This window comes from Gossypium raimondii, chromosome 4 (assembly GCF_025698545.1).
Source record: "Gossypium raimondii isolate GPD5lz chromosome 4, ASM2569854v1, whole genome shotgun sequence".
Taxonomy (NCBI): domain Eukaryota; kingdom Viridiplantae; phylum Streptophyta; class Magnoliopsida; order Malvales; family Malvaceae; genus Gossypium; species Gossypium raimondii.
Window position 1 is genome coordinate 37,545,154 of NC_068568.1, and position 25,684 is coordinate 37,570,837.

At 35.3% G+C, this 25,684-nt stretch overlaps 3 protein-coding genes across 4 annotated transcripts; 2 read left to right on the plus strand and 1 right to left on the minus strand.

The window, feature by feature from the left end:
• The first annotated feature begins 16,250 nt into the window (after window positions 1-16,250).
• On the plus strand, window positions 16,251-18,723 carry LOC105780134 (uncharacterized). Of its 2 annotated transcripts, none has more exons than XM_012604267.2 (6): window positions 16,251-16,549; window positions 16,642-16,705; window positions 16,803-16,910; window positions 17,080-17,178; window positions 17,984-18,109; window positions 18,355-18,723. In XM_012604267.2, the coding sequence occupies exons 1-6, from the start codon at window positions 16,520-16,522 to the stop codon at window positions 18,498-18,500; spliced, it is 573 nt and encodes a 190-aa protein (XP_012459721.1). In that variant the 5' UTR covers window positions 16,251-16,519; the 3' UTR covers window positions 18,501-18,723. The 2 variants fall into 2 exon arrangements, with proteins under 2 accessions (XP_012459721.1, XP_012459720.1); XM_012604266.2 differs by having other exon boundaries at window positions 16,253-16,549; window positions 16,797-16,910.
• A 1,028-nt stretch (window positions 18,724-19,751) lies between these two features.
• Window positions 19,752-21,412, plus strand: LOC105780135 (protein LURP-one-related 14). The gene is made up of 3 exons (XM_012604268.2): window positions 19,752-20,196; window positions 20,457-20,675; window positions 20,805-21,412. The coding sequence occupies exons 1-3, from the start codon at window positions 19,951-19,953 to the stop codon at window positions 20,895-20,897; spliced, it is 558 nt and encodes a 185-aa protein (XP_012459722.1). The 5' UTR covers window positions 19,752-19,950; the 3' UTR covers window positions 20,898-21,412.
• A 1,283-nt stretch (window positions 21,413-22,695) lies between these two features.
• On the minus strand, window positions 22,696-24,745 carry LOC105780133 (amino acid transporter AVT6C). The gene is made up of 5 exons (XM_012604264.2): window positions 24,287-24,745; window positions 23,976-24,128; window positions 23,627-23,830; window positions 23,077-23,542; window positions 22,696-22,983 (listed from the first exon to the last, which is right to left on the minus strand). Exons 1-5 carry the CDS (start codon window positions 24,651-24,653, stop codon window positions 22,866-22,868), a joined length of 1,308 nt encoding a protein of 435 aa, XP_012459718.1. The 5' UTR covers window positions 24,654-24,745; the 3' UTR covers window positions 22,696-22,865.
• Window positions 24,746-25,684: the final 939 nt, after the last annotated feature.

Genomic DNA, 25,684 nt, shown 5'->3' on the forward strand with positions numbered 1-25,684 from the left:
GATTAAACATGTGAAATATGATATTAGAGTTAAATATGCTATGAATATGTGACATGTCTGCTTAGCCAATGCATAATAATTTGTTTGGTAAGTGGTTGTTTTGAGCATTCACTGAGCTTGTTAAGCTCACCCACTCTTTTTTAACCATTGCAGATAAGTAGTGTTGGTGTGAGCAGTATGGTCTCGAAGGGTGATCCAAGCCAGCAATTTTAGTTGCTATTAGTAGGTATTATCTTATTTATTTGTGTTTTGGGAATAAAAGGCAATGTCTATTGTGTTTGGTAATTTGTAGACATTAAACATGTGGTAGGCTTTGTATTGGTTTTGCTATAATTTTTAGTTGTTTGCATGCCTATTGTGTTTGGTAATTTGTAGACATTAAACATGATGTTTGGGACTGTTATTTGAGACATTTCGGTGTTTCTTTTATGAGGAAATTGATGCATGATGTTAGGAACTAATTTGGAATGATCTATGTGATGATATATGTTGTGTTTTTAAGGTTTGGAACAGAGGTATCGATATTTGGGTTTTAAAAACGATACCTCTGTAATTTTCGAAATGCAGGAAGTCAGTTTCGCTATTTGGTGTCGATATTGCCACGAGTATCAATACTCGAGGTAAAATTATATATACTTTTTCAGTGTTACCGATATTTTTCAAAATTTTGGTTTTAAGACAATAAATATTAAGCTAATTTGGTATCAATTTTCCATACAGTAACGATACCACTTGAGAGAATTATTGATACCACACTACCAGTATCGCTACCTATTTAACAGTTTTGGGATATTTTGCTAAGTGATCCTAATGCTTGTGGTGCTTAATTAATTATTGTACAATGTATGTTAGCACATTTTATACACCCTAGGTAAGTATGACTACAATTTGTATGAATGCCATAATAGTAAAGGAAACAAAAAGATGTATGTTTAATAATGTGTTGACTTATGTTGTATGCGATGTGAGACGGTGGTGTAGCATCCTATTCTCAGGCTCGACAATCGGGACGGGTATAGGGTGTTACACGGGAAGTACTTGTAACTGGACTCGATATGGATGAGGATCAAAAGCCCCTTATGTTATAAGGTGGGAAGGAAAACCCTAGTATTATTAACTTGGGATGTCGCCTCCTACATCTTAGTTGAACTAGAATTTCGTTTTTCTAGTTGAAATAAACTTCTATAATTCAACAAGGGTTCTACCTTCTCTCCTTATAAATAGATGGCACCGATAAGGTTATTTACACAACTTAAAGATATTGTTACTCTGCCCAAAAATAGAGAGCATTTTTTTCTCAACTATTAAATATATTTTTCTGGAATAACAATTCTGTCGGTTTATATTTTGAGAAAAAATTTTATTTTCACCCAAAAGAAAAGAAAACTATTTCTAATTTTGTGTTTCAATTCGATTTGTCGAGCCCACACTCAATAAATTTGTGGTATGAGAATAGCGAAGAATATCGTTTGGTTGAAAGTCAAAAACGACAAGGATCCGTCTATCCGAAAACATAGGTACGATTTCGGTCTAGGGTTAATTGCTATAAATATCACAAACCGGGTCTATTTCCAAAAATTTTATTTTTCGCTGAGCAAGAAAATTGTTTTTAAATCAAATATTTTCCAACACCAACTCAGCTAAGCAATTATCAGAAACTCATCTTTTTATTAAGTAAGAAACATTGGTACTATCAAGTTATTTTTATCATTTTGAAATATGTAAAAATTAGAAAATTGCATTTGATAGGATTCAAACTCAAAAAAAAAGTTTTTAATAACTGAACTTTACAATTTCAACCAAAGTCTTATTCGTTTTTACCATTAATTGTGAAGGTATTTATGGTACTAGGAAAGGGGGCTTGTTAGTTATTCAAACTAAGTATCGAAATAATACAAAAAAAAACCCAGATCTTTCCCTCTGTTAATGATTTATGCACCGATTTTAATTATCTCTAATATATGGCCACCCCTCACCAACACACCAAGCAAAAACCTGGGACTCAATCTTTCAATGTGCTTTGACCGTACAATCATTAGAGGCTTGGTTATTGCTCGACAAATTCAACCAAGTATTGCATCCATTTGATAAATTATCACTCCATCACTCAGGAACCCGAGGCAAATGCACTCCAAACGTACCTTGATGCACATGGTCTAATAGACATCCAATCTAAAAGCCAGTACTTTACTTGGACACATAACTGCGAAGGTATCGACACTATTTAGGATTGATTAGACTATGGGTTTGCCAACACTACGACACATAATTCTATCCAATATTCCTATCGTGATATCAAATAATAGACCTATGATTTTCTTCAATGACTTTCATAAACCAACAGGGAGGCATCGTATTATTTTGAAATCATGCAAAACACTCATCCATAGTTTCGTCAAGTTATCAATGAAGCATGAAAACCTGAAGTCACCAACTCTTCAGCAACTAAATCAGTGAAGCATGGCAATTTGCAGTCACCTTAATTCGAAGGCTCCAAATAACCTAAAGCCAACTCTATTATTGGAACAAAACAACTTTTGGTGACCTTAAATAGTGACTCACTCAACTTGAAACTAAAATATGATAATTCAATGATAGTTCAAACACCGCCATCAATAGTCAAATAGAGAAGCAAATAAAGGATGAGTTGATTCAACTCAAGAGCAATTACAAATCCATTATGCATAGAAAGCCAGAACCGAATAGATACTACATGGTGATTGAAACAAAAGTCCAAAATATGGTAGAAACCTACACCATTCCAAACAACAAAACATTTACCTTCAAACAATTGAACTGAAAAGATTTTTCAAAGAACTATTTTATTGAACTGAAAAGATTTGTCAAAGAACTACATCTACCTTCAAAAAATTGAATTGTCTCGGAATTAGAAGAATACTCATTGAACAAGAAAAGTAATTCTTTATCAATCATTTTCATAATCTCATTAGCAACATTAGGAAAAAGCAAGTTGAACTTAAAGTCCAAAAAGCTCATTTTACATCGCGGATCAAAGATAACCACCAAGCAAACTAGCATGTTGATCTTGTTTCCTTCACCCCCAATACTTATTATACTTATCTCTCATTTTGGTAGCCATAGAAATTATGTCTAAATCTCCACAATCTTGCCACCCATCAAAAAGACAATGCACATTCATCAGTACTTCAAAAAGTGAATGAGAGGTAACATGCAAAAATCCAGACACCTTTAGTGTAAGATGATAAAAAGGCTCTAACACTTTTATAACTCTTCGAACTATTTCCCAAATCATCAAATGTAGGAACCCCATCTACAGTAGCGAGGTCAAGAAAAAAGTTATGATCATAATGTACATATGATTCAAATGCAAGCTCATATTTTTCTGCCACTTTTAACATTATATATGTTGAGTTCCATCTAGTAGGCACATCTAAACACAATTGATTCTTACTATCTATCATTTCTTCTTCTTTTTTCGTTGGTTGAATTTTGTCAACCTTGATAGTGATGCTCTTATATGCCTCACAACACCTCTAGCTCGATCCACTAATAAAAGCATCCTAAATATCATATTGCAAATACGATTAAGAATGTGTACAACACATCTCATATGCATAAATTTCCCATTTGCAACAGAAGCATTCCAATGATTCAATTTCTTTCTCAGATATTCAATGGCAACACTATTTGTGGATACATTATCAATCGTAATAGTGAAAAACCTCTCAATCCCCCAATCTCAGAGACACTTTTCAAAGGCTTGACCGATACTTTCACCTCTATGAGCAGATATTGGGAAAAAAATTTATTATCCATTTTTGCAACCTCCACTCATCATCTACCCAATGTGTCATTAAAACCATGTAAGATATTCTCTGTAATTAAGTCTAAGTGTCTATTTCAAACAAACTCTATTTATATCTTTTTCAAAATAATTCTTCATTACACTTTTCATGGATTTAAATAAATCAAGACAATCTATAACCTCTCCAACCCGACCTAGACGTTATAGCCAAATAATGAAGACCATATTAGCCAACTATGTGACTAAATGACCCTATCATTTTTTTAAAATCCTTATTTACTCTCTTTTAAGAAAAACCGCAATTTACACTTGTTATTTTGGAAAACATACATTAATTAAGTCAACCATCCTTAAGTCATTTTAGTAACGATATCATGGTTTTAGAAAACACATTGCTCATCGTTTCACTCAACAAAACCTTATTACAATTTATTATAGCGGAAAACTCAATTTATGAAAGCTTTAATGTAAAGCCACGTATCATGCATTGTCCAATTTCAGAATGTACATTAAAACCAAATTAACGTGTCGAGTATGCATGCATGAAAATCCCAAATTAAAGTAAAACCCAAACCACAGTACAAATAAATTTTACAATCCAAAAACCAAATGAATTTAAATAATACTTAAGCAGAATAAATAATTGGTTCGAATTCCATCGTATGTCTACGTGTCAGGTTTGATCCTAGTCTCGAGCATTACCTGAGATGTTTGAAACTATGGGGTAAGCTAAACTAGCTCAATGTGAGTTGAAAAAATAAGAACATTCAATTATTCATACAAATAGCAATCAATAATTTAATGCAACATAAAACATATCATGAAACATTATCTGTGTCATGGACATAATACAATGCAAAATGATTTCCTACCCAATCATCCACTACACACAACGAGTTCCCTAGAACCTGTCTACCGAACTACAAACATTACGAGCTGAGCTTGATGTGGTTAAACCACCATTATAAATAATGTAGTTATACTACCACTCATTATGCGATATAATCGTCATTCTCCTCATTACTTCTAGTGTGGTGAATTGAAAACATTAATGCAGTCTTAACCTGCCACCATTAATCCACGAAACTCCTCTATCATCCACAATCCCACCCCATGCACATGCATTATGTCATACAAGATACAAAAAAGGTCATGTTTTCATTATAATCACATTTCAATGGCATGATTTACACGTCTTCATTATCATTCATTTTCATACAATGGTGACACTTATCAAGCATTCCATTACATAATCAATTTGATGAAATTCTAACGTGCCTCAGTTTCATAACCATTTCATAAAAAAAATTTTCCAATGCATGTATAGTAGACTTTCATTCAGTACATTTAATGTCAATTCATTAAATCATACAATTCAACCATACGATTAATCAGTCAACCATACTAATTAGGAAGCATGTTGTTTAGCTAGGGCTTGAAACATACCTGATTCGACCACCATAAAATCACTTAATTAGCCTTTTTAATAAGTTTGACCAGCTTAATAGCCTTTTTTACTAATTAGGAAGGATGGCAAGGAAAAAGGAGCTTGGAGGGCTCCACAGTGGAGGAATAAGGGAGAAATTGAAAGAATGAGAAAAGAGAAGAGGAAGGAGCAGCTAGGGTTGGAAAAAGAATGACTAAAGGCTGAAAAATAAATAAAAAAGTGATATTCATACCTAGGTTAATAGGCATGGGTGGCACAAAAGTAAGGGGAAGGAGAAAATTTAGCAAAATTAAGTTATTTTGCTAGGGAAGGGAATCAAACTCAAGTCCTTGAGTTATTTACACTATCTCCTTATATTTTTTACCACTAAACCAATGGCCCATTTTTTATACAATTTTACATACTTCAAACCAAAATTTTAGGATGTTACACAATCCATTCTAATTGTCCAACGAAATGGAAGACTAAACCGTAGGCATGCTATAGAAAGAAAGTATTTGAAACCCTATCCCTTTACAATTTTAAAAGGCATTTCATCCACAATTATCATACGAACCAATGCCTTTCTAACAACATCTTTATCAAACACCCAAGTTGATAAATCCGTTGTTTCATGGCTAGTCTTCACAAATGTTAATTTCAATTGCTTCGGATCAGAAGTATTACCTTAAGGCCTTTTTAAGCATATTTTCAAATGATTATTCGAATTCGTTGTAGAACCTGAAGTTCATTCCATGGTGTAAGTAACATCATAAACCTTGCACCTTGCTCTCTTCTCCCCCTCATCAGTTACATATTTGGTGAAATGGCTTCAACAAGTTGCCCTTAGAGTAATCTTTCTTTGAACATTTCCCTTTTTTTATTGTTTGATCATCTCTACTTGGGGAAGAATTTTGTGAACTTTGAGTTGAACCATCTCACTTTGGATCACTCATCTACAAGTAAACATTTGTTGCAATCACTAACTGTGACCAATAATTGATTTATCTAATGGAAGATTAAATTTATTAATGATATAAGAAAAGCTCAAAAAAATAAATAAGATAATAAAAGAGATGTTGCACTAATTTGTTCATGTGGACAAGTTAAGATAATATTTTTGTGGCATAATGTTTGTGGGAGATTCACTTAAGTTTAAATTAATGGCAATCATTCACATGCATGCTTCACTATGCAGTTCCTAGTGCCCAATTCAACATTTCTAGAGTTGGAGATGTCACCACATTCAAATTCCTAGTATGTGATTTCATTAATTTTAGTTTAAGTTATCTTTTACTTTCCTAATAATTTGTGAGTTAAAAGACACTTGTATCATTAAGTTACAATCAATGGTGGTCCTATTATTGCCTATTTTCTTACGCCAAAAAAAAAATCCCTTATGTTGTAGTTAATAAAATATGAATCATTTGACATACCACTCAGGCAATTAAAAAATTCCTCTTTGTTGTAGTTAACAAATCACATATTGCCTATTTTCTCACCATCTTTTTTTCTTTTCAGGAAAAATTGCAATCTTCTCTTTCCTCTGTTTTTTCTTCTTTAATTTCTCAAATTTATTTTACTGATTTTCACTATCCTCTTTTCAACCGAAATAAGAAGAAGCTACCTCTTGTTTTTATTTTTCTTGAATCCCATTCTCCTTTGTTTTCTTTTATTTTCCTTAAGAAAAAAACTGGTTCTTAATTTTGTTATGGCGATTTGAACCAAATACTTTGTTATGGCAATGAGTTTTAATCATAATCATATTAAACTGTCATTTTTGTTTTGTTGATGAAAGAAGAAAGAAGAATAAAAAATAAATGTGGTATAAGCCAAATTGAATAGCCAAAAGCTTTGAGTTTTCATGTTTTTTGTCTTCTTCATTCACCTGCTTTTTTCATATAATAAAATTATGAGTTGTTAGCTTATTATCTTCCACATTTGGCTGATTTTTAAATTGAATTTAGCAAAATTTTATTAGTAAGTTATATGAAATTTTGAGACAAAAGAATATATATATTTCTCACCCCGAGCAATAGTTATATTTTTATATATATTGTTCAGTGTTTCGAGACAAACCTAGGAGATGCAGAAAAGTCAAGGTTAAGACTGAAGAGAATGGAACAGCACCGACTAGAAAGAACACCAGTTTTGGAGCAATCGGAGATGATGACGAATTTGCTTAACCTAAAAAAGCTCGATGAACTAATGATGATGAAGAATGGACGTAGGGATTTTGATTTGGGGGATTTAAATGAACTGATGAAGAAGATGATGATGAATAGAGGGTTTAATCTAGGGATTTTTTAAGAAGAATAATGTATTTGGGGTTTAATTTAAGTTTTTTTAAGAAAAAGAATAGATTTGGGGGTTTGAATTAAATGGATGAACGACAGATCCTAGAGGGTTTGATTTGGGGGAAATTAGGAAAATGGATTAGTGGGGCAAACAGGCTTTGGGGGGAAATGAGGCAAAGTAAAAGCCTAAAAGCGTTTGGGCTTGGGGAATATAAATTTAAAATTTAAAATAATATAATTTATATTTGAGTTATTTGAGTTATTCGAATTTGAAAATTTAACTCAACCCGAACTCAAAATTCGAGAAAGAAATTGAGTTGATTCGAATAATTCAAAATTTGAAATTTTTTTCAATTTTTTCGAGTCGAATTAAATTTTGCTCACCCCTATTACCAGCATCTATAATCAACCACTAGGACTACCCCTAGAATAGCTGCAAAACTTTCTTCGTACACTCCCAAACCCCACCCGTTCCCCAACACTTCAAGAACATCTAAACGCCCCATTCACGGTAGAGAAAATTAAAAGGGCCACCTTCCAAATTCATCCCTCTAAAGTACTTGGACCTAATGGTAAACCGGGGTTTTTCTACCAACAATACTAGGATATACTAGGACAACTAACTACTTAAGCATGTATGAACTTCCTAACTCTGGTTTTCTACTCAAAGAATTTAACAAAACGTTCATTGCACTAATGCCCGAAGGGGCACATTATAAGTAATTGTATGATATTCGACCAATAAGTTTCTACAATGTGATATATAAGATCTATTCGAAGGTACTCGTGAACCATCTTAAACAAGTAATGGAAAAAATAACCTCCCCATACCAAAATGCCTTCATCCAAGACTATAACATTATGGGAAACATTCTCCTAGGTAGTGAACTAATCTACTAAGGAAAGGGCACCTTAGTAGCCTTCAAAATATATATGTGCAAAGCTTGTGATCACGTTACATGGAATTTCCTCCTAAGAATTATGAAGCATATGGGATTCAATACGCATTAGTGACAATTAATTTGTTAGTGTATCAGTACAATTTCTTACCAAGTCTTGGTTAATGAGCGACCAATGATTCTCATACAACCAAAGAGAGGAGTACGATAGGGAGACTCGTTATCGCCATACAACTTACTACTTTGTCAAAATATGTTATCATCAATGCTTGTACACACTGACTGCACTTTCAAAGTCCATGACATCCAACTACATCGCAACTACCCACCCTTAAATGATTTGTTATTTACTAATGATTCCTTCTTTTTCTTCTAGGTCTTGATCCAATCAGCACGATCACTAAAAGAAACTCTCAAGACCTATTGCCACTTTTTCGGTCTCTCAATCAACCAAGCTAAATAAAAAAATATTTTTTAGCAAAGTAGGAAAACTTAACCTTAAAAGGTGGACAACTAATATCTTCGATGTACATTGCATGGATAGCCTGGGAAGATGCCTTAGTTTCAAACTGGGCACCTCAACAACATGCACTTATTCCTTAAAAACACGGTAGAGCAAATACAACAAAAACTTGCAAATTGGAAATCCAAACTCCTATCACCTGGTGGTAAACTCATCTTGATATAATTTATGTTGGCGGCCATACCAATATACACATTATTCTATGCTAAGGCGCCTAAATCCATCTCGGAAAAGATTGGCTGGATTATCTGTGATTTCTGGTAGAATCAGGAAGATGGCATATGCAATATCCAAATGTGCAACTAAAAAAAAATTTGTTACCCTAAAAAAATAATTAGGACTAGGAATTCGATAAGTAGAGTTGTTGAATGACGACGTACTAAGCAAACAAGCATGTAAATCCTTACACAACCCCACTGTTGGAACAATGAACAAAGATAAAGAAAGCAAAACAGATTCTTGAGCTCTAAGGCTCGAGCTTGCAGTGCAAACAATGACAGGATTAAGCACTTAAGAGCCAAAAATGAAACTAAGAATGAGAGAGTATTAGATGATAAACTTTTGAATGAATTTTCATTAATTTGAACAATGGCATAGAGCCAATACAAATACCAGACATGAGCTGCTTAGTACAAGCAAAATCATCACCTAAACACTACCTAACTCCACTAATAACATTGTAACTTACAAAAACATGACTTGCACACATAGCTAAGCTAATTTATCAGCTTATCAGCACCTAATCATCAAGTACAACTTGGTTTGATTTCAACTAAGTTACAAAACACCAATTTGAAAGTACCAAAAAAAATAAAATAACAGCTTGATCTTTAACTGCAACTGCATGGCTCGGGCTGTTTCTGTTGCAACATGGCAACATGCTGGCCAGCTTCAACACTCCTCCTTGGCTTGCATGCTGCAAACTCCCAATCTCATTCTCAAATACTCGAACCTTGATACACTAAGGGGGCTTTGTCAGGATATCAACTAGTTGATCCTTAGAACTGCAATGAATCAGTTTCACCTCATTAGCTTGTTCCATTTCCCTAGCAAAATGAAACTTAATCTTGAAGTGATTTGTTCTTCCATGGAACACTGGATTCTTTGCAATTGCAGCAGCAGACTGGTTGTCACAGCTGATCTCTGTTGCTTCTCTTTGGTATAGGTTCAAGTTAGCCATGATCTTCCTTAGCCAAATGGCTTGGTTAACAGCATTAGCAGCTACTACATACTCTGCCTCAGCTGTTGCTTGAGCAACTACTGTTTGCTTCTTTGAACTCCAACAAAAAATGGCTGAACCAAGGGTAAACAAATACCCTGAGGTGCTTTTCATGTCATCTATCGATCCAGCCCAGTCACTATCAGTATATCCAAGTAACTTTATGCTTTCAGCCTTGGTGAACATCATTCCAAAGCTCAGTGTACCTTTGATGTACCTGAGAACTCTTTTAGCAGCTTGGAAGTGCTTCTCGTTGTAGCAATGCATGAATCTAGATAGCAGACTTACAACATACATAATGTCTAGTCTGGTGGCAGTCAAATAGAGCAGGCATCCAATCAAGCTTCTGTAAGTTGATTCACAAACCTTCTCAAAATCACCTTGCCTTGACAGCTTCTCTCCAACAACAACTGGAGTGTTTGTTGTCTTGCAGTTCAGCATGGAGAATTTGTTCAGTATCTTCAAACCAAATGCCTTCTGACTTAGAAAGATCCCAGATTGAGTTTGAGACACTTCCATGCCGAGGAAGTAGCACATGTGTCCTAAATCAGACATCTCAAAGTTTTTCTCCATTTTAGTTTTGAAATCAACCAACAATTCATGACTTTCACCTGTCACAAGCAGATCATCAACATACAGGGACACTACAAGTTGTGTTTCAATACCTTTTTTCTTCACATACAAGGTAGGCTTACTGATGCTTCTCTTGAACCTCAAGCTAGCTAGGTAGCTATCGATTCTGTCATACCAGGCTCTTGGTGCCTATTTTAAGTCATACAAGGCTTTCTTCAGTTTCTACACCTTGTTTTCTTCACCAACAACTTTGAAACCTTCAGGTTGCTCAATATAGATCTCTTCTTCAAGGAAACCATTGAGAAAAGTTGACTTTACATCGAGCTGATGTATTTTCCACTACTTTTGTGTAGCCAAAGAAACCAGCAGCCTGATTGTGTCTAGCCTGGCTACTGGTGCAAATGTTTCAAAGTAGTCAATGCCATAATTTTGACTGAATCCCTTCACTACCAGCCTTACTTTCAGCTTGTTTAGAGTTCCATCAGCATTGTGCTTGGCTCGAAACACCCATTTTACTCCAATAACCTTCCTATTGGCTGGTCTATCAACTAGCTCCCAAGTTTGGTTCTTGTGAATCATTCTCATCTCATCAAGCATAGCTTATTTCCATCCCTGTTGAGCTTCAGCTTCTTCAAAACAACTTGGTTCAATTGCAGCCACTTCAGCTCTTTCATAGATTTTACTCAAAGGTCTAGTTCCCTTGACTGGTTCATGATCAATGTCCATTTTAGGACCATTTTGATCAGCTTCAGTGTGAACAGTCAGTAGGTCTTCAGCAGTAGTCTCTGGTTCATTTTTATCCCAGTCTCATCCTGCCTTCTCATCAAACACATCTCTGTTTACAAAGACTTTGTTTGTTGAAGGATCTAGGATTCTGTAGCCTTTCTTTACATTGTTGTAGCCTACCAGGATACCAGGTTCTGCTTTCTTAACTAGCTTATCCCTTTTAACTGCTGGAACATGTGCATAGCAAATGCAGCCAAAGATCCTTAGATGGGCCAATGATGGTTTGAACCCAAACCAGGCTTCAAATGGAGTTTTATGGGCCAATGCCTTTGTTGGCAGTCTATTTTCAAGATAAACAACAGTGTTAACTGCCTCAGCCCATAAGGTTTTGGGCAGATTTCTCTCAAACAACAGACATCTGGCCATATCCATCAGGCTTATGTTCTTTCTTTTGCTAACACCATTTTATTGTGGTGTATAAATGTTGGTGAGTTGATGCTTAATGCCTATTTCATCACAGAATCTCTGAAACATTGCAGAGGTGTACTCATTTCCATTGTCTGACCTCAATGTTTTCAGCTTACAACCTGTTTCTGTTTCTGCTGCAGCTTTGAACTTCCGGAATAATGAGGCCACTTCTAATTTGTGCTTCAAGAAGTAAATCCAGAAATACCTCGAGTAATCCTCAATAAAAAGAATGAAATACCTGCTACCATTCAAAGATGGTGTTTTCATAGGGCCACACACATCAGAGTGAACCAACTGTAGCTTTTGTGAGGCTCTCCAGGTCTTGTTCAAGGGAAATGGAAATCTAGCCTGTTTTCCTAACTGACATAATTCAAAAACATCTTCTTTCTCAACATAATTTGTGAAGTTTTCAACTAAATCTTCTTTGGTTAGTTTTGCCAGTGAATTGTAGTTAACATGGCCTAACCTCTTGTGCCACAGCTTGGATTCATCAAGCACTATTGTGTAGGCACTGTCTGAGCTCTTATTCTAGTCTACTACAAAGCTTCTATCAACCATAGTTACTGACATAAGCTTAGATCCACTTAGATCATTGATCAAGCATTCTTTGCCTTTGAACACAACTTAGCAGCCCTTTTCTAGTAACTAAGCTATACTTAGCAGGTTTCTGTCAATTTTAGGTACAAACAAGATATTTGAGACAAGTTTGTTACATGTTGGAGTGTTAATCAGCACATCTCATTTGCCTTCTGCCATAACAAAGTGTCCATTTCCAACCTTCACCCTTGTTTTGAAGCTTCTGTTAATAATCTTGAAGATTGCAACATTGGGAGTCATGTGGTTTGTGCAACCATTGTCTATCAGCCACTCTTTTGTGACTTTTCCATTTGCAGCTGAGGAAGACACTGCAAAGACTTGCTCTTCATGGTCACTGCCTTCTTCTGGCACTTGAGCTTCAACTCTTGGCTTTGAGGTTGGTTTTGTCTCAGTTTGCCTTTGTTTCTGAAACTTTCTCAGAATAGCCCATTTTTTTGCAGACTTTGCACTGCACATCAGGCCTAACCCAACAATTTTTAGCTGAATGTCTGAGCCTTCTGTAGTATGGGCAAGGTGGATGTCTTCTTCCTGCTCCATCTCTTCTTGGCTTGTCAGACCAAGGCTTTCTTCCTTTGTAGCCTGAAGAGCTCGAGCCAGGCCTACTTTTGGCTTGGAAAGCACCTTCTTGATACTCCTCTTGCCTACTGGCTCTTATTTGCTCTTGTACATAAAAAGTATTGATCAGCTTAGTTAAAGAAATGCTTGTCAGGTCTCTTGAATCTTCAAGGGATGAGATATTAGCTTCATATCTCTCAGGTAAAGTTGAGATAACCTTCTCTACAACTCTTGCTTCACTCAACTGGTCCCTAAGTTGTCTGATGTTGTTTACTATAGCCATGATTCTGTATGAATACTACTTTACTGTTTCTTCCTCCTTCATCTTCAAGTTTTCAAAATCCTTTCTCAAATTCAGTAGCTGCTACTGTCTTGTTCTTTTTGTGCCTTGAAACTCCTCCTTCAGCTTATCCCAGGCCTGCTTTGGTGACTCACAAGCCATGATTCTTGTGAAAATCACATCAGACACACTGTTTTGAATGCAAGACATAGCCTTATGTCTTTTAGTTCTTTCATCTATGTGCTGCCTGATCTGAGCCACTGTAGGATTGCCTCTCAGATGTGCTGGTTCAACATCCGAGTTAACAACCTCCCACAAGTCAAATGCCTGCAAGTAGGTCTTCACTTTCACTACCCAAATGTGGTAGCCTTCACCATTGAACACTAGTGGTGGTGCTGGTGAGAATCCAAATGAAGACATGGTTCCTTGACTTGAAGAATGACAGGTCCACTAAGAAATAGGCTCTGATACCAATTGTTGGAACAATGAACAAAGATAAAGGAAGCAAAATAGATTCTTGAGCTCTAAGGCTCGAGACTTGCAGTGCAAAAAATGACAGAATCAAGCACTTAAGAGCCAAAAATAAAACTAAGAATAAGAGAGTATTAGATGATAAAATTTTGAATGAATTTTCATTAATTTGAACAATGGCATAGAGCCAATACAAATACCAGACATGAGCTGATCAGTACAAGCAAAATTATCACCTAAACACTACCTAACTCCACTAATAACATTGTAACTTACAAACATGACTTACACACATAGGTAAGCTTATTTATCAGCTTATCAGCACCTAATCATCAAGTACAACTTGGTTTGATTTCAACTAAGTTACAAAACACCAATTTGAAAGTAACAAATAAAAATAAAAATAACAACTTGATCTTCAGCTGCAACTGCATGGCTCAGGCTGTTTCTGTTGCAACATGGCAGCATGCTGGCCAGCTTCAACACCCACACACTTCCCATTCAATATTATTGACTAAATATTGTTCTACTTCATACTTCTTAGAGGTCCAGGCACGACCAAATGACTCATTAGTATGGAAAAGCATCCTCAAAGGGCATGATATTTGCTTGCAGGGTCTTAACATTCAGATATGGGATGGTCATAATGTTTCGATAATTGACAACAGTTTAGCACTTCAACAACATCCAAATCAACTACTATTGGGGACCGCAGTTAAGGATGTCCTTGACTTTGCACGTGGACAATGGACCTTGAAAGCCATTAATGAACTCTTGGGTGATGTTAAGACAAGGGAGCTATGTACTAAAGAATTTTCCATCAATCTTAGGTACGACAAGTATGTGTAGAAATACAACTTCTCAAGTCACTTTTTAGTTTTTACTTAGTCGAACCCAATATCACCCTTCCAAAAATACACCCATCAATTGAAAGGTCTTTTGGAAAATCACCATCCCCCCAAGATTCTCATCTTCATATGGAAACTTTGCTTCAATGCCCTACCTTTCTGAGCAAAACTCTACACCTAGCACATTCACGTCCCGCCAGCATGCCCCATATGTGAGGAAGTGATAAAGAGCACAGATCACATTTTCCACTCTTGCTCATTTTCCAAGGCAATATGGTTCACCATCCCATGGACCTTATGATTGGATGTAAGAGATGGAACAAACATACACACATGGATCACCAAATGGATACAAGATTTCCCTCAAAGCGCCTTCAAATTACAAATTACAAATTAGCTTTTTACTTTATGACAAGTGTGGAAGCATAGAATGAAATCCTATTTTCTGAAGCATCATCAAACCCTATTGCAATAGCCCAAAGAATAAAGCATTCTCACCGTCGCTACAATGTCACTCTCACTAAAACTTCCCCACCCACATTTTTATAGACAAATCGCTCATCCCAGTTAAACCATTTCACTTACCCAACCAATAATCCCACCTCCCTCACCCAATCCTTCACACTCTTTATGGTTTTCGTTTCATTGGCGTATAACAACAACACAAAGTTGTATAGTGCAACATCAGCATTGGAAGGCTGCATCAACCTCCCCATTTTAATGATCACACACTATAAACTTCTATCCACAACACACAACTAATTCCTCCTAGCTTGCTCGATCCTACGAAAACTACATTCCTTACGAATAAAGCATGTCCGCTTTATTCAATACAACCAACAATGGCAGTTAATATTTGAGGGTTGTGTTAAAGTGCGTTGGAAACTTGCACCTATCCAAGCTAATATCATAATGCTGGGCATAATACTACACCTTTTATTTGAGTGATGATGACACCAACTTATCCATACAGTGCGCAAATTGGCAAGATAGGCAGCTATCAATCAACTTGCTAAAGATTGGGCACCGTAACTAATTTTAGTTGTTATTGTTTTACTTTTGGTCTCACCATTAATTATTTATAAATATATTTGTTACATTTTTTTTATTTCTCTGTGTAGACTTACTCATGGCTAGGTCACTGTCCAAGCCTGAAGGCTCACCCAAAAAATGGGTTTGAGTAAAAGTTAATGCCCTTTTTTCTATATGGGTTAGACCTTGGGCAAGATTTTTTAGCTTGAGCTTGACCCGACTCAAATATATTATGTTATAAAAAAATTATAATAATTATATATATTTATATTAAAGCAATAACAAAATAACAATTAAACTCATTACCGAAAATCTAAATAAAAATCAAATATGAGCGGATCAGATCGGGCTTGAGTTTACCTTTCTTAAATTGGGGGCTTGGGCAAAAAAGTAAGCTCATTTTCGAGTCGAACCTGGACTTGAAAAATTAATCTAAATACATTATATGGACTCAACCCAAATCTAACTCGGCTTGACCTATAATCACATTTAACTATTTGTCATAATTTAGTATTTTTAAAAATTTTCATAATAAAATTGGTGTCTAAGTTGGGTATGGCAAGTTAAACTAGGATTAGAGAAAGAAATTAGGTCACCAGCCGGTGCAATGCAACCGGAGGGATGAACATTAGGCCTTCGCTATTCTTTATCCCCGCTAGGAAATACGAATCTGAAGTTTAGGTAGTAAACAGAAAAGAAAAACACTGCCTTTTGATCTTTGAGTTACAGCGACGCACTGTCGTACTATGAAACCGTGGAATACCTGATCATTGCTCTCAAACACCCACCATCCCAGCACTCTGTTTCCATTCTCAACGATGCGCGCCTTGGCTGCTCACTTTAACACTGTAAACTACTCAATTTCTTTCATTTCCTTTTTTTCCGATTTCGACATCCAATTCTCATTTTATCCCCCTCCCAACCCCTTTTTTCTCTGTAGTTGTTGTTCAAAAGAGGGCCTTGGAATGTGCAGTCTCGAAATGTCTCATCATTTAATGGAAAAGGTTGCCCTTTTTTTCTCATCTATTTGTTTTTCTAGAAAAGAAGGGTTTCTAATTCATTGCTTACCCAATTAAATGCCTTTATGCCTTTTAGCTGCAGATGAAGCCTCTCTTGAACAGGAAGCTGAGAGGAAAATAGGATGGTTGTTGAAACTCTTCTTTGCTGGCACTGCTACTTTCGTTGCTTATCAGTTCTTTCCTTACATGGGTATTCCTTTTTTTTTGAAACAAATCTTTTGTTAGAAATTAGTTTACATGTTGTCTCTATTCTGGTATTAGACTTTTGTCGGTAACTTTGGATATGCAATATGGTTTATGCACTAATCTTATTATTTGATTGAAAAAAGGGAAATTGATTATAGGTTTTCCATTTACAGGTGATAATTTGATGCATCAATCTGTGTCACTTTTGCATGTTAAGGACCCCTTGTTTAAGAGAATGGGAGCTTCTAGATTAGCCCGTTTTGCAATTGACGGTATGTTCTTTGCCCTAATATTAGTTTTATACAAGTTTGGTGTATCTATATTGTATTGTTTTTGAATTTTGATGTGAGTTCTGCTCTTAAAATTTTCCTGCATAAGTCTAAACAATAAAGCAGATACTGATGAAACGTATACATGCCTCTTATTTTGTAACAGGCCATCTGATCCCATTTCTTTTCTCATATAATATACATGTTTGTTAAACGGCGCTGGTGTCTGAGAAAAACTATTCAGGGTAATATTGAGAGGAAATTCTAACTGTTTGGGAGCATGAAGGTTCCATTCATGATCAGCTAACCTGAGTTATAAACTTCTCATGGCCTTCTGTTTGGATGTTCCTTTGATATTTTCCTGCTCAAGTCTTACCTTCTTCTGTTACATGTAGCTTTTGGTTGCATTGATGGGGTTTGGGTGCAATTTTATATGTTTTATATGTTCTTGCGGTGGTGCCTCTATATGGCTTTAGCTGATAAACTTGCAACCGTCTGTGAAAGTTTGAAACCTTCCTCCTAAAATTTAAGCAATTTAGGTTTGTGATTTTAAGATTGAAATAAGTAGTTGCAAATGAGTGTTTGCGGTTCCCCTTTTACTTCTACCTTGTACTTATTATGGAAGTGGAGCTTACCTTCAAAACTAGAGTAGTTTTAAAGTGAACTCTATAATTTTTGCCATCAATTTTAAACTAGAGTAGCTAATATTAATGGTGCATGACCCTGTAGAAAGGGTGTTAGTGTTGACTAAAGTTAGTTTATGACATCATTTATACAATTAACCCTCTGCTTCCTTTTGTTATGATAGATCAAAGAAGGATGAAAATAGTTGAGATTGGTGGAGCTCAAGAGCTCTTAAATATGTTGGGATCTGCTAGAGATGAACGGACTCAGAAAGAGGCTCTGAAAGCTCTCAGTGCACTGTCGAAGTCAGGTAAAAGCATATACTAGTTTGGCTCACAAGTTTAGCCTGGCTTTAGCAAGAGTTTTGATGCGTGAGTTCCTGCCTGCCTGTTTGCAGTAGCATTCAACTTCTTGATGGGCTAACATTATTTTCGATATTAGACGACAGGCTTTGAGTTTGGTGACACATGCATTCCAAAGCACTTTTTGCCTCCTTTGCTTTTTTGTCTTAAAATGCTAACAGGGATGATTCTGACTTAGTTTCCACTATTGCAGATGAAGCAGTCAAAGCTTTACACAATGGTGGGGCAATCTCAGTTATAAAGTCTACTCCAGACACCTTCGAAGATGCCGAAATTGGTGCATACAAATCAAACTTACTGAAGAGATTTCAAGATTTGAGATATGATATTTCCTCTTGAAAAGTTTTTAACTCTTTGAATTTGGAATTGAAGAGCAGTTAGGCAAAAGAAGCCTTGGCATTGAAGGGAAACTCTATTTTTATAAGAACAAATGAAAACTTGAGTGTATCATTTTGCTGATTATAGAATTCAAAATTTACACTTCATGTTTTTGGTTAATGTGCCCGTCGACTGGATTGCATTATCCCAAGGAAATAAGGAAAACTTTTGTTTACCTAAGAAATGTTTTGTTTTTGCCCTGGTTACCTGCCCTCTTTACTAAAAAAATATAGTATTATCTTTTGTCAAACTCCAATTATTATTAGCCGGTCATTTGTTTGTTTTACAATCAATTCAATTTTATGGTTCATGAAGACTAATGTTTTGAGAGTTTATGGTTCTCTCTTTGAACGATGTCATTCCTTTATATTCATTTTAAAGTCCATGGAAACTAATGTTTTCAGGTTTTGTGGTTGTGTCACAATAATATCATCTCTTTCACGTCCGAATTACAGTATATGAAAATTAATGTTTTCAGGGTTCATGGTTGTCTACCAACAATGTAATCTCTTTCATGTTTGAATTACGGTTTATGAAAATTAATGTTTTCAGGGTTTGTGGCTCTCTTACAATAATATCATTTTTTAGGGTCTGAGTTCTCTGTCTGAGAGTATAATCTATTTTACCATTGCAGTAAACACTAGAGATTATTACTACTTAGTGAAACAAAGGAAAGGAAGCCGTGAACCTTACTGCAGAAATGCTAACCTCAATCTAATTTGAATTTGATGGATAAAAGCAGTTAAAACTTCATTGTATCTTTCCACCTATCATTGATGCCTCGCATAAATATTCTACCAACATCAGTCAACTATGAAAATGACGTACCTAGCCAACTAATCTCAATTTTGCATAGAAGTCATTAAGATGATGTTTCCAAGGGTTTTATTTGAATCCGGTTTAGTTTATTGCCGGTTTGCAGCCTCTTCAGGCATACGGATTTAGGTAGGATACATGTATCTGTTTCATTCTCTCATATTTCAAGACATTCTTGTTAGTCAAACAAAATGATCTCAAAAGAATATCAGCTTGTTTTAAAGACTTAATTATTAGCTGTCATGGTTTACCAGGAATAGATTATTCTGGTAGACTTCTAATCTTAACAATAATTATATTAAATATAAGATAAAGAATTTCATTAGTGTATATATGCATGACTTCAAAAACATAAATAAATTTAGTAAAATTATTCCAACTGAAGTTGATTCAGCAAATAGTTTATAAGTTGTCTGACCTTGCAATGTTGACAATGAGCTCTTTTTCCAAGAAATGTTGCAAGGCCCCAAGTTTTATTTTTAAACTCTAAATTAGCCTGCAAAACTGATCACTGTCATCTATATAACTCAGAATTATATATCTTTGACATTGTAGAGAAAACCAATCTTTTAGGTCTGTTTTCCTGGGGATATTAATGGCAGTTCCACAAATGGTATATGGGGTTCCTATGATTAGTTTTGCTGGGGATGGGTTCTGTTTGCCTTACCCTTTGGATTTAATTGTCAACAGAAAGCAACATGGCCTCTCTAATATACATTATCAAGTGTCAGATGGCAAAGGAAATCTTTACCTCCTTGCCGATGGCTCCTACACGACCCTTTTCAGAAAACGAGTCCTGCGCAACTCTGCTGGCTTCCCTATCCTCACAATCCGCGAAAAGGTATAGCTTCTCACTTCCCTCTATTAGATTGACATGGTTATACTCATGTTCGAATATATGCGGACATATAAGTTTAAACACGAAAACTTCAGGAATAATGAAGACTCCGGATGGCATAGCTTGAAAATGAGCTGAACTACGAGGATTGCTAATCCATATGTGTATATAATGCGTCTTCTTGGTTCTAAATTATTGAAAACTACTTTGGTATATCATCTTCTCTCTTACACTTTTTTTTCTCCTGCTGATATGTTCACAAGGCAATCACTGGTAAAAAATGGATGGTTCATAGAGGTGAAAGTTCAGAGAAAAGTCAACTTTTTACCGTGCAGCGATCACGCTTTCAACCAATGAAAACAAGGCTTGAAGTGTTTTTAGTTGGTAACATAGATAAGGATATCAGCAACTTCACGGTTGTAGGTTCCAATTATCCATCTCAATATATAAGAGTTTATAAAGGGGATACTATTCTTGCAGAGGTAAGATGCCTTTTTTTTTTCTTTTTGGTCCTGTTTTATGAATTAAATCAGAATCTCAAAAGCTGAATTGAAAATTCAATGTTGGCAATAATATACTTATACAGGTTTTCTTTTTTGGCAACCTGTCAGGGTAAAAAAGAGAGTTTCAGGGTTAGTGTTCATTCAGGAGTGGATTATGCATTCATTGCAGCACTGATAATCATCCTTGTTGAATGTGAATGACCTGTTGTTACATATTTCATATAGTTTCTGCTTTCGTCTTTCTTGTAAAAAATTTTCGAGTTTTCCATTGTTTTTTCTTTGGGGTACAAAAGAGGCTTAGCCGAGTGATAGGGGAAGGTTTCCGAAGACTAAATTCCTGAATTACAAATATAAAATATAAACAAATACTAAAGTATGGACAAAATAAGACAACTTAAAGAAAAGGGCATCTAGATGCAAACAAAAAAGGTTTCAACGTGGGAGCAACTATATGTGACAAGATAATGCAACTGGAAGCAACCATGTTAATAAGGATACAGGATCCTTATCAGAAAACTGTGCTGGATTCAAAGAAAATTAAATAGAATTTTAAAATTCTCTTATAAATAGGAAAGGAAGAAGCCTAAAGAAGGCATCGAAAAATAGTTTAGAAGTCTTTCTTTTTCTTTTCATTCACCATCCTCTCATTGTAAAAACTTTTCCTTTACTTCTACTTTTGTAATAAAATCTATTGTAAAAATTCTATTTCTGTTTTTCTAACTCAATTTTCTTAGGGCTTAATATGATTCCATGTTTTATGAATTTTAAGAAATAATATTTAAATATTTTCTATATTTTTCTAATGTCTCTGAAAATATTAAAATATCATCTATATAGACTACACAAAATTTTTATATTTATTGAATATAGAATCCATCCATCTTTAGAAGATTTGCGGTGCATTACATAATCCAAATGGCATTACTCTCCATTGATAATGTCCATTGGAACACTAAAAGCTGTTAAAGATTTAGATTTTTCGGTTAGCATGATTTGCCAAAATCCCGATTTACAATCAAATTTATTAAAATATTTTAATTTAATGAAAAATAAAAAAACCTGAAAAACAGAAAAGAAAATATAATTTTCAAAAAAAAATATGATTTCCAATCCTATAAACAATTTATAAAATATTGGAAGTATAAATTCACTAAGAGTTTTGATAAAAGTGAAAGAGTTGAATATTTAAAACTAATACAACAATGATCCGAACACTAAACTACTGAATACAACCTTGTAAGGTTGGTTATATGAACCAAATAAGTTAAGCTTCGGGATCTTCTACATGTATTTATTGATGTCAGATTTAGCGAACTTGGGACCTTCTACATGTATATATTGATGTCAGATTTAGCGAACTTGTCAGATATATATATATATATATCTTTGTTGAATGAATAAATCCATCTTATGCTACAGCAAAACTTGGTACAAACAAACAGGGACAGTTACTAGTATTCAGGAGCATGTGGCCTGCATAATTCTAAGTGTGAGCTTAAATGAATAAACAATGTAATGTTTAAAAATGTTAAGGCAATCATCTTTCTATAAAATAAGGCCCTAAAATCAAATAATAAAGGATGAAACAAGTAATAAAGTGCAAGTTGACACCAATGGCTCTCAGAAAATTACAGATAGCACATACATTGTCAACTTATAGTTAATAAAAGCTTTTTGGCTTCCAAAATTGGTGCTTGGCAGATAAATGAGAAAAGAATGATGAACAAAAAAAGGCTTCAGAAAGTCATTTTAGAAGGCCAAGGGACCAAATAGACATATCCTATTTTTCATTTGTGTCAAGCATAGAAGATAAACATGGATGAGATCTTCTCTGGCATACCGGTTGGGATTTTAGGTATACAATCAGCAAGTTAACTTGGAATGATCCATGAAATCTTATGGTATTGTTTGCAAGGATTCTTCATTGGATGTTCGAGGACAACATACTTAGCAAAAAAGATCTAAAAGACTTGTAAAAGCATCCATTCTTGGAAGTCTGTTTTCAGAAAAATACATGTATCTATCTGATTTTATTTTTATCAACATATGATGTGTTTATTCCTTACAAGATAAGGGAGAAAAAAAATTGCTAATTAAGGGGACTTGATTTTTACACTAGAATACAAGCATCTCTGCGGAAGGTGAGGAGGAATCAAGTGATAATCTGTTTCAGGTGAAAAAGCTGTATATGTTAGAGGAAATGGCTATTACACTTGTAACAGAAGCCAAAATTATCATTACTGCAGACACAATCCGATCTCTTGATGTCGATATGCCATGAACATCCCTGCAATTGTAAAGGGAAAAGGGAAGAGACTTAGCAGGAATGTCTTTAAGGCTACAGGCAATATGAATCCAGCTTATTAGATAGAGATGATACCTAAGAGCAATAGCACCCGGGAAGACAAAAGCAAGGCTGACTGCAGAGGTTGATCCCATAAATTCAAAGAAATACCATATGTTAGGGATGGCTATGGCTGACAAGTAACAAATGGCTAGCAGAATAAGAGTGAGGGACATGAATCTGGTGTTATCTTTTGCCAGGATAGGCCTACTTGGGAAAAGGAATTCATCAATATTGGCCCTTAATGAGAAGTTTAAGAGGGGAAACACCAGCACTAGGTGAAGGGCATAGCTCAACCGAACTACATCATTGAGTAAAGAACCGAGTGCTGAACCAGAATTTTGGTCGAAATTAACAAGTATATCAGGCATGATCGATTCACCAAAAAGAAGGTATCCGAAGATCCCAACTGTAAAGTAGATGGTACCGCAGAGTATCAGTGAAATTCGGACTGCTTTCATCATATCAGAAGGTTTGTCCATCTCTAAACCAATTGGATGAACTGCATTCATTCATAAAAAGAGGCATATTAATGCTAGAACTAGCATGAAAACAAGCACTCATATGAATGCCAGAACGCTCTTACCATTGAAATGAAAAGTGAAAGCTGTTACAATAACCGGGACAGCAGTGAAGAGATCGAAAAAAGAGGCATTGCTGTCCAAGTAAGGCAGCAGTCTCGGGGTTTCGGTTTTCCCTTCGATAAGTGCATCTATTGCCATCACTGAACTGATGGAAACAAACAGCACAGCTAGAAAAACTGCTAATGCAGAACTGAACCTTAATGCATCTGCAAATTCAGGCCAAGTTAACAGATAAGATTCTCGACGACGAACTCAATATCATAACATAAACAATAATTACTCAGTTCTGTATATAAGATAAGAAATCATCTTCATATAGAAACAGGACATATCTTTTGGAGAAAAACTTACCTACACGCCTAAATGAAACCAATGGAAGCATAACGAAAGCAACAATGAAAAGGATTGAAAAGGCACGGGAATTCCACCAGTGAATGCCAAACCATTCTTGTAAAACGCCTAAGTGCACTGATCCTTCAGGTTGATTTCCTGAAAGAACATCCCCTAAAAAGCACAGTACTAAACATCAGAACATTTTATCAATGATCACTCAAATAGCTTCAGACTCTTATCTATAATCTACAGAGCTAAGTTGAACTATTCAAATAGATTATGAAACTTATCCACAACCTGTACAACTTACTAGCTGCAAAAGAACTTACCAATAATAATCAAATAAATGATCAAGCAACCAAGATTATTTGTAATGACACATAACTGCACCAGGACAGATCCAATCCGCCCAAACGACTCCTTCATGACACCGGCATAAGTGGTTGACTTCCCAGCATGTGTATACCTCATCAGAAATTCAACCGAGATGTCTGCTAGCCAAGCTATAATCACTATCAACATAAATGCTGGGATTACTCCTAGCACCTTGAGAGTTGCTGGGATTGACATAATTCCAGCACCAATAATGCTAGTTGACACATTGAACACAGCGCTGGAGACCGATGTATGCTTTGCAGGTGGCTTGTTTTCCCCGAGGAGCGGTGCATTTGCACTGGTGATGGCCGAAGAAGACATCCGGTGATGAAGCTTTTTTTCTTCTTCTTCTGGTTAGGATTATCAGTTGTCTTGTTCTGTATTATTGCACATTAATGGAGACAAGGGTAGATAGGAATAAGGGTAGTGAAATGACAAAACTGACATCAGAAAAAAGGAAATGATTTAATATAGGATAATGTAATGAAGGGGGTAAGATGGAATGCCATTTTCAATGAAGATTAGTATTAATAATTGGAGTAGAGAACAGGCTGGATGTGGGGTAATGATGTGTTTGTCTTGTTCCATGAATATGTGGCGAACGGTGATTTGAAGCTATACGAAATTGAATTTTCTTCATAAAAAAGTGGAGAAATAGTTGTTTCAATCACATGGGACAAAAACTAGTGAAGTGCAAGGAGGTTAAAAAATCATTATCGGCCTTTCAGTAGAAAAACGTGAGACTTTTATAAGAGAAAGAAAATAACAGATCATTTAAAAACAAGTTACACAGATCAGAAAGGACCCAATATCTAATTAACTGGAGCCATGGCTATTATTAACATGATTCAGTCACTATCTCTGTTTCTCTCTTAAATAACAATAATTCAAGTCCCCCTTTGTTCTAAAGCTACAATTTTAAATTTGGTATGGTGAAGTGTAAAGATATGGAATTAGATAAGGACCTGGGTTCCGGCCAAAAAGATATATATTTGTTTTTCCTGTACGTATGGGGCTGTACAAAGATCTGCAAGCAACAGAATATGGTGAAAGATGTTGATGTTTTCGTTTATATGTTCGGAAGTCCATACTTAATCGGGAAGAGCTCAAGACATGCGCTGCCCAAGTACTGATAACATAAATCAGCTTCTAGCATCTTTACATTGCCCTTGAATTTGCAGCAGTTCATATGCTGCTAATTAAACCTATATCTAAAGTATACGATCTGGTTCATTGTAATAGCCTAGTCTTAAAAAGATTTTTGAAAAATCAAATAAATTGTTATTATTCTTATCCTACTTTATTTTTCAAATATTTTGAATTTTTCATGTAACTATAAGAAATTATTGGAC

Bases quoted from the DNA above. Each gene is read 5' to 3' on its own strand.
- LOC105780134 (XM_012604266.2), top strand. From the start codon at position 16,520: ATGCGCGCCTTGGCTGCTCACTTTAACACT. The intron at 16,550-16,641 runs GTAAACTACTCA...TTTTCTCTGTAG, and splicing joins TGGCTGCTCACTTTAACACT to TTGTTGTTCAAAAGAGGGCC. The intron at 18,110-18,354 runs GTAAAAGCATAT...CCACTATTGCAG, and splicing joins CAGTGCACTGTCGAAGTCAG to ATGAAGCAGTCAAAGCTTTA.
- LOC105780135 (XM_012604268.2), top strand. From the start codon at position 19,951: ATGGCAGTTCCACAAATGGTATATGGGGTTCCTATGATTAGTTTTGCT. The intron at 20,197-20,456 runs GTATAGCTTCTC...TATGTTCACAAG, and splicing joins TCCTCACAATCCGCGAAAAG to GCAATCACTGGTAAAAAATG. The intron at 20,676-20,804 runs GTAAGATGCCTT...GCAACCTGTCAG, and splicing joins GGGATACTATTCTTGCAGAG to GGTAAAAAAGAGAGTTTCAG.
- LOC105780133 (XM_012604264.2), bottom strand. From the start codon at position 24,653: ATGTCTTCTTCGGCCATCACCAGTGCAAATGCACCGCTCCTCGGGGAA. The intron at 23,831-23,975 runs GTAAGTTTTTCT...CTGAATTTGCAG, and splicing joins GGTTTCATTTAGGCGTGTAG to ATGCATTAAGGTTCAGTTCT. The intron at 23,543-23,626 runs GTAAGAGCGTTC...GAATGAATGCAG, and splicing joins TTTCACTTTTCATTTCAATG to TTCATCCAATTGGTTTAGAG.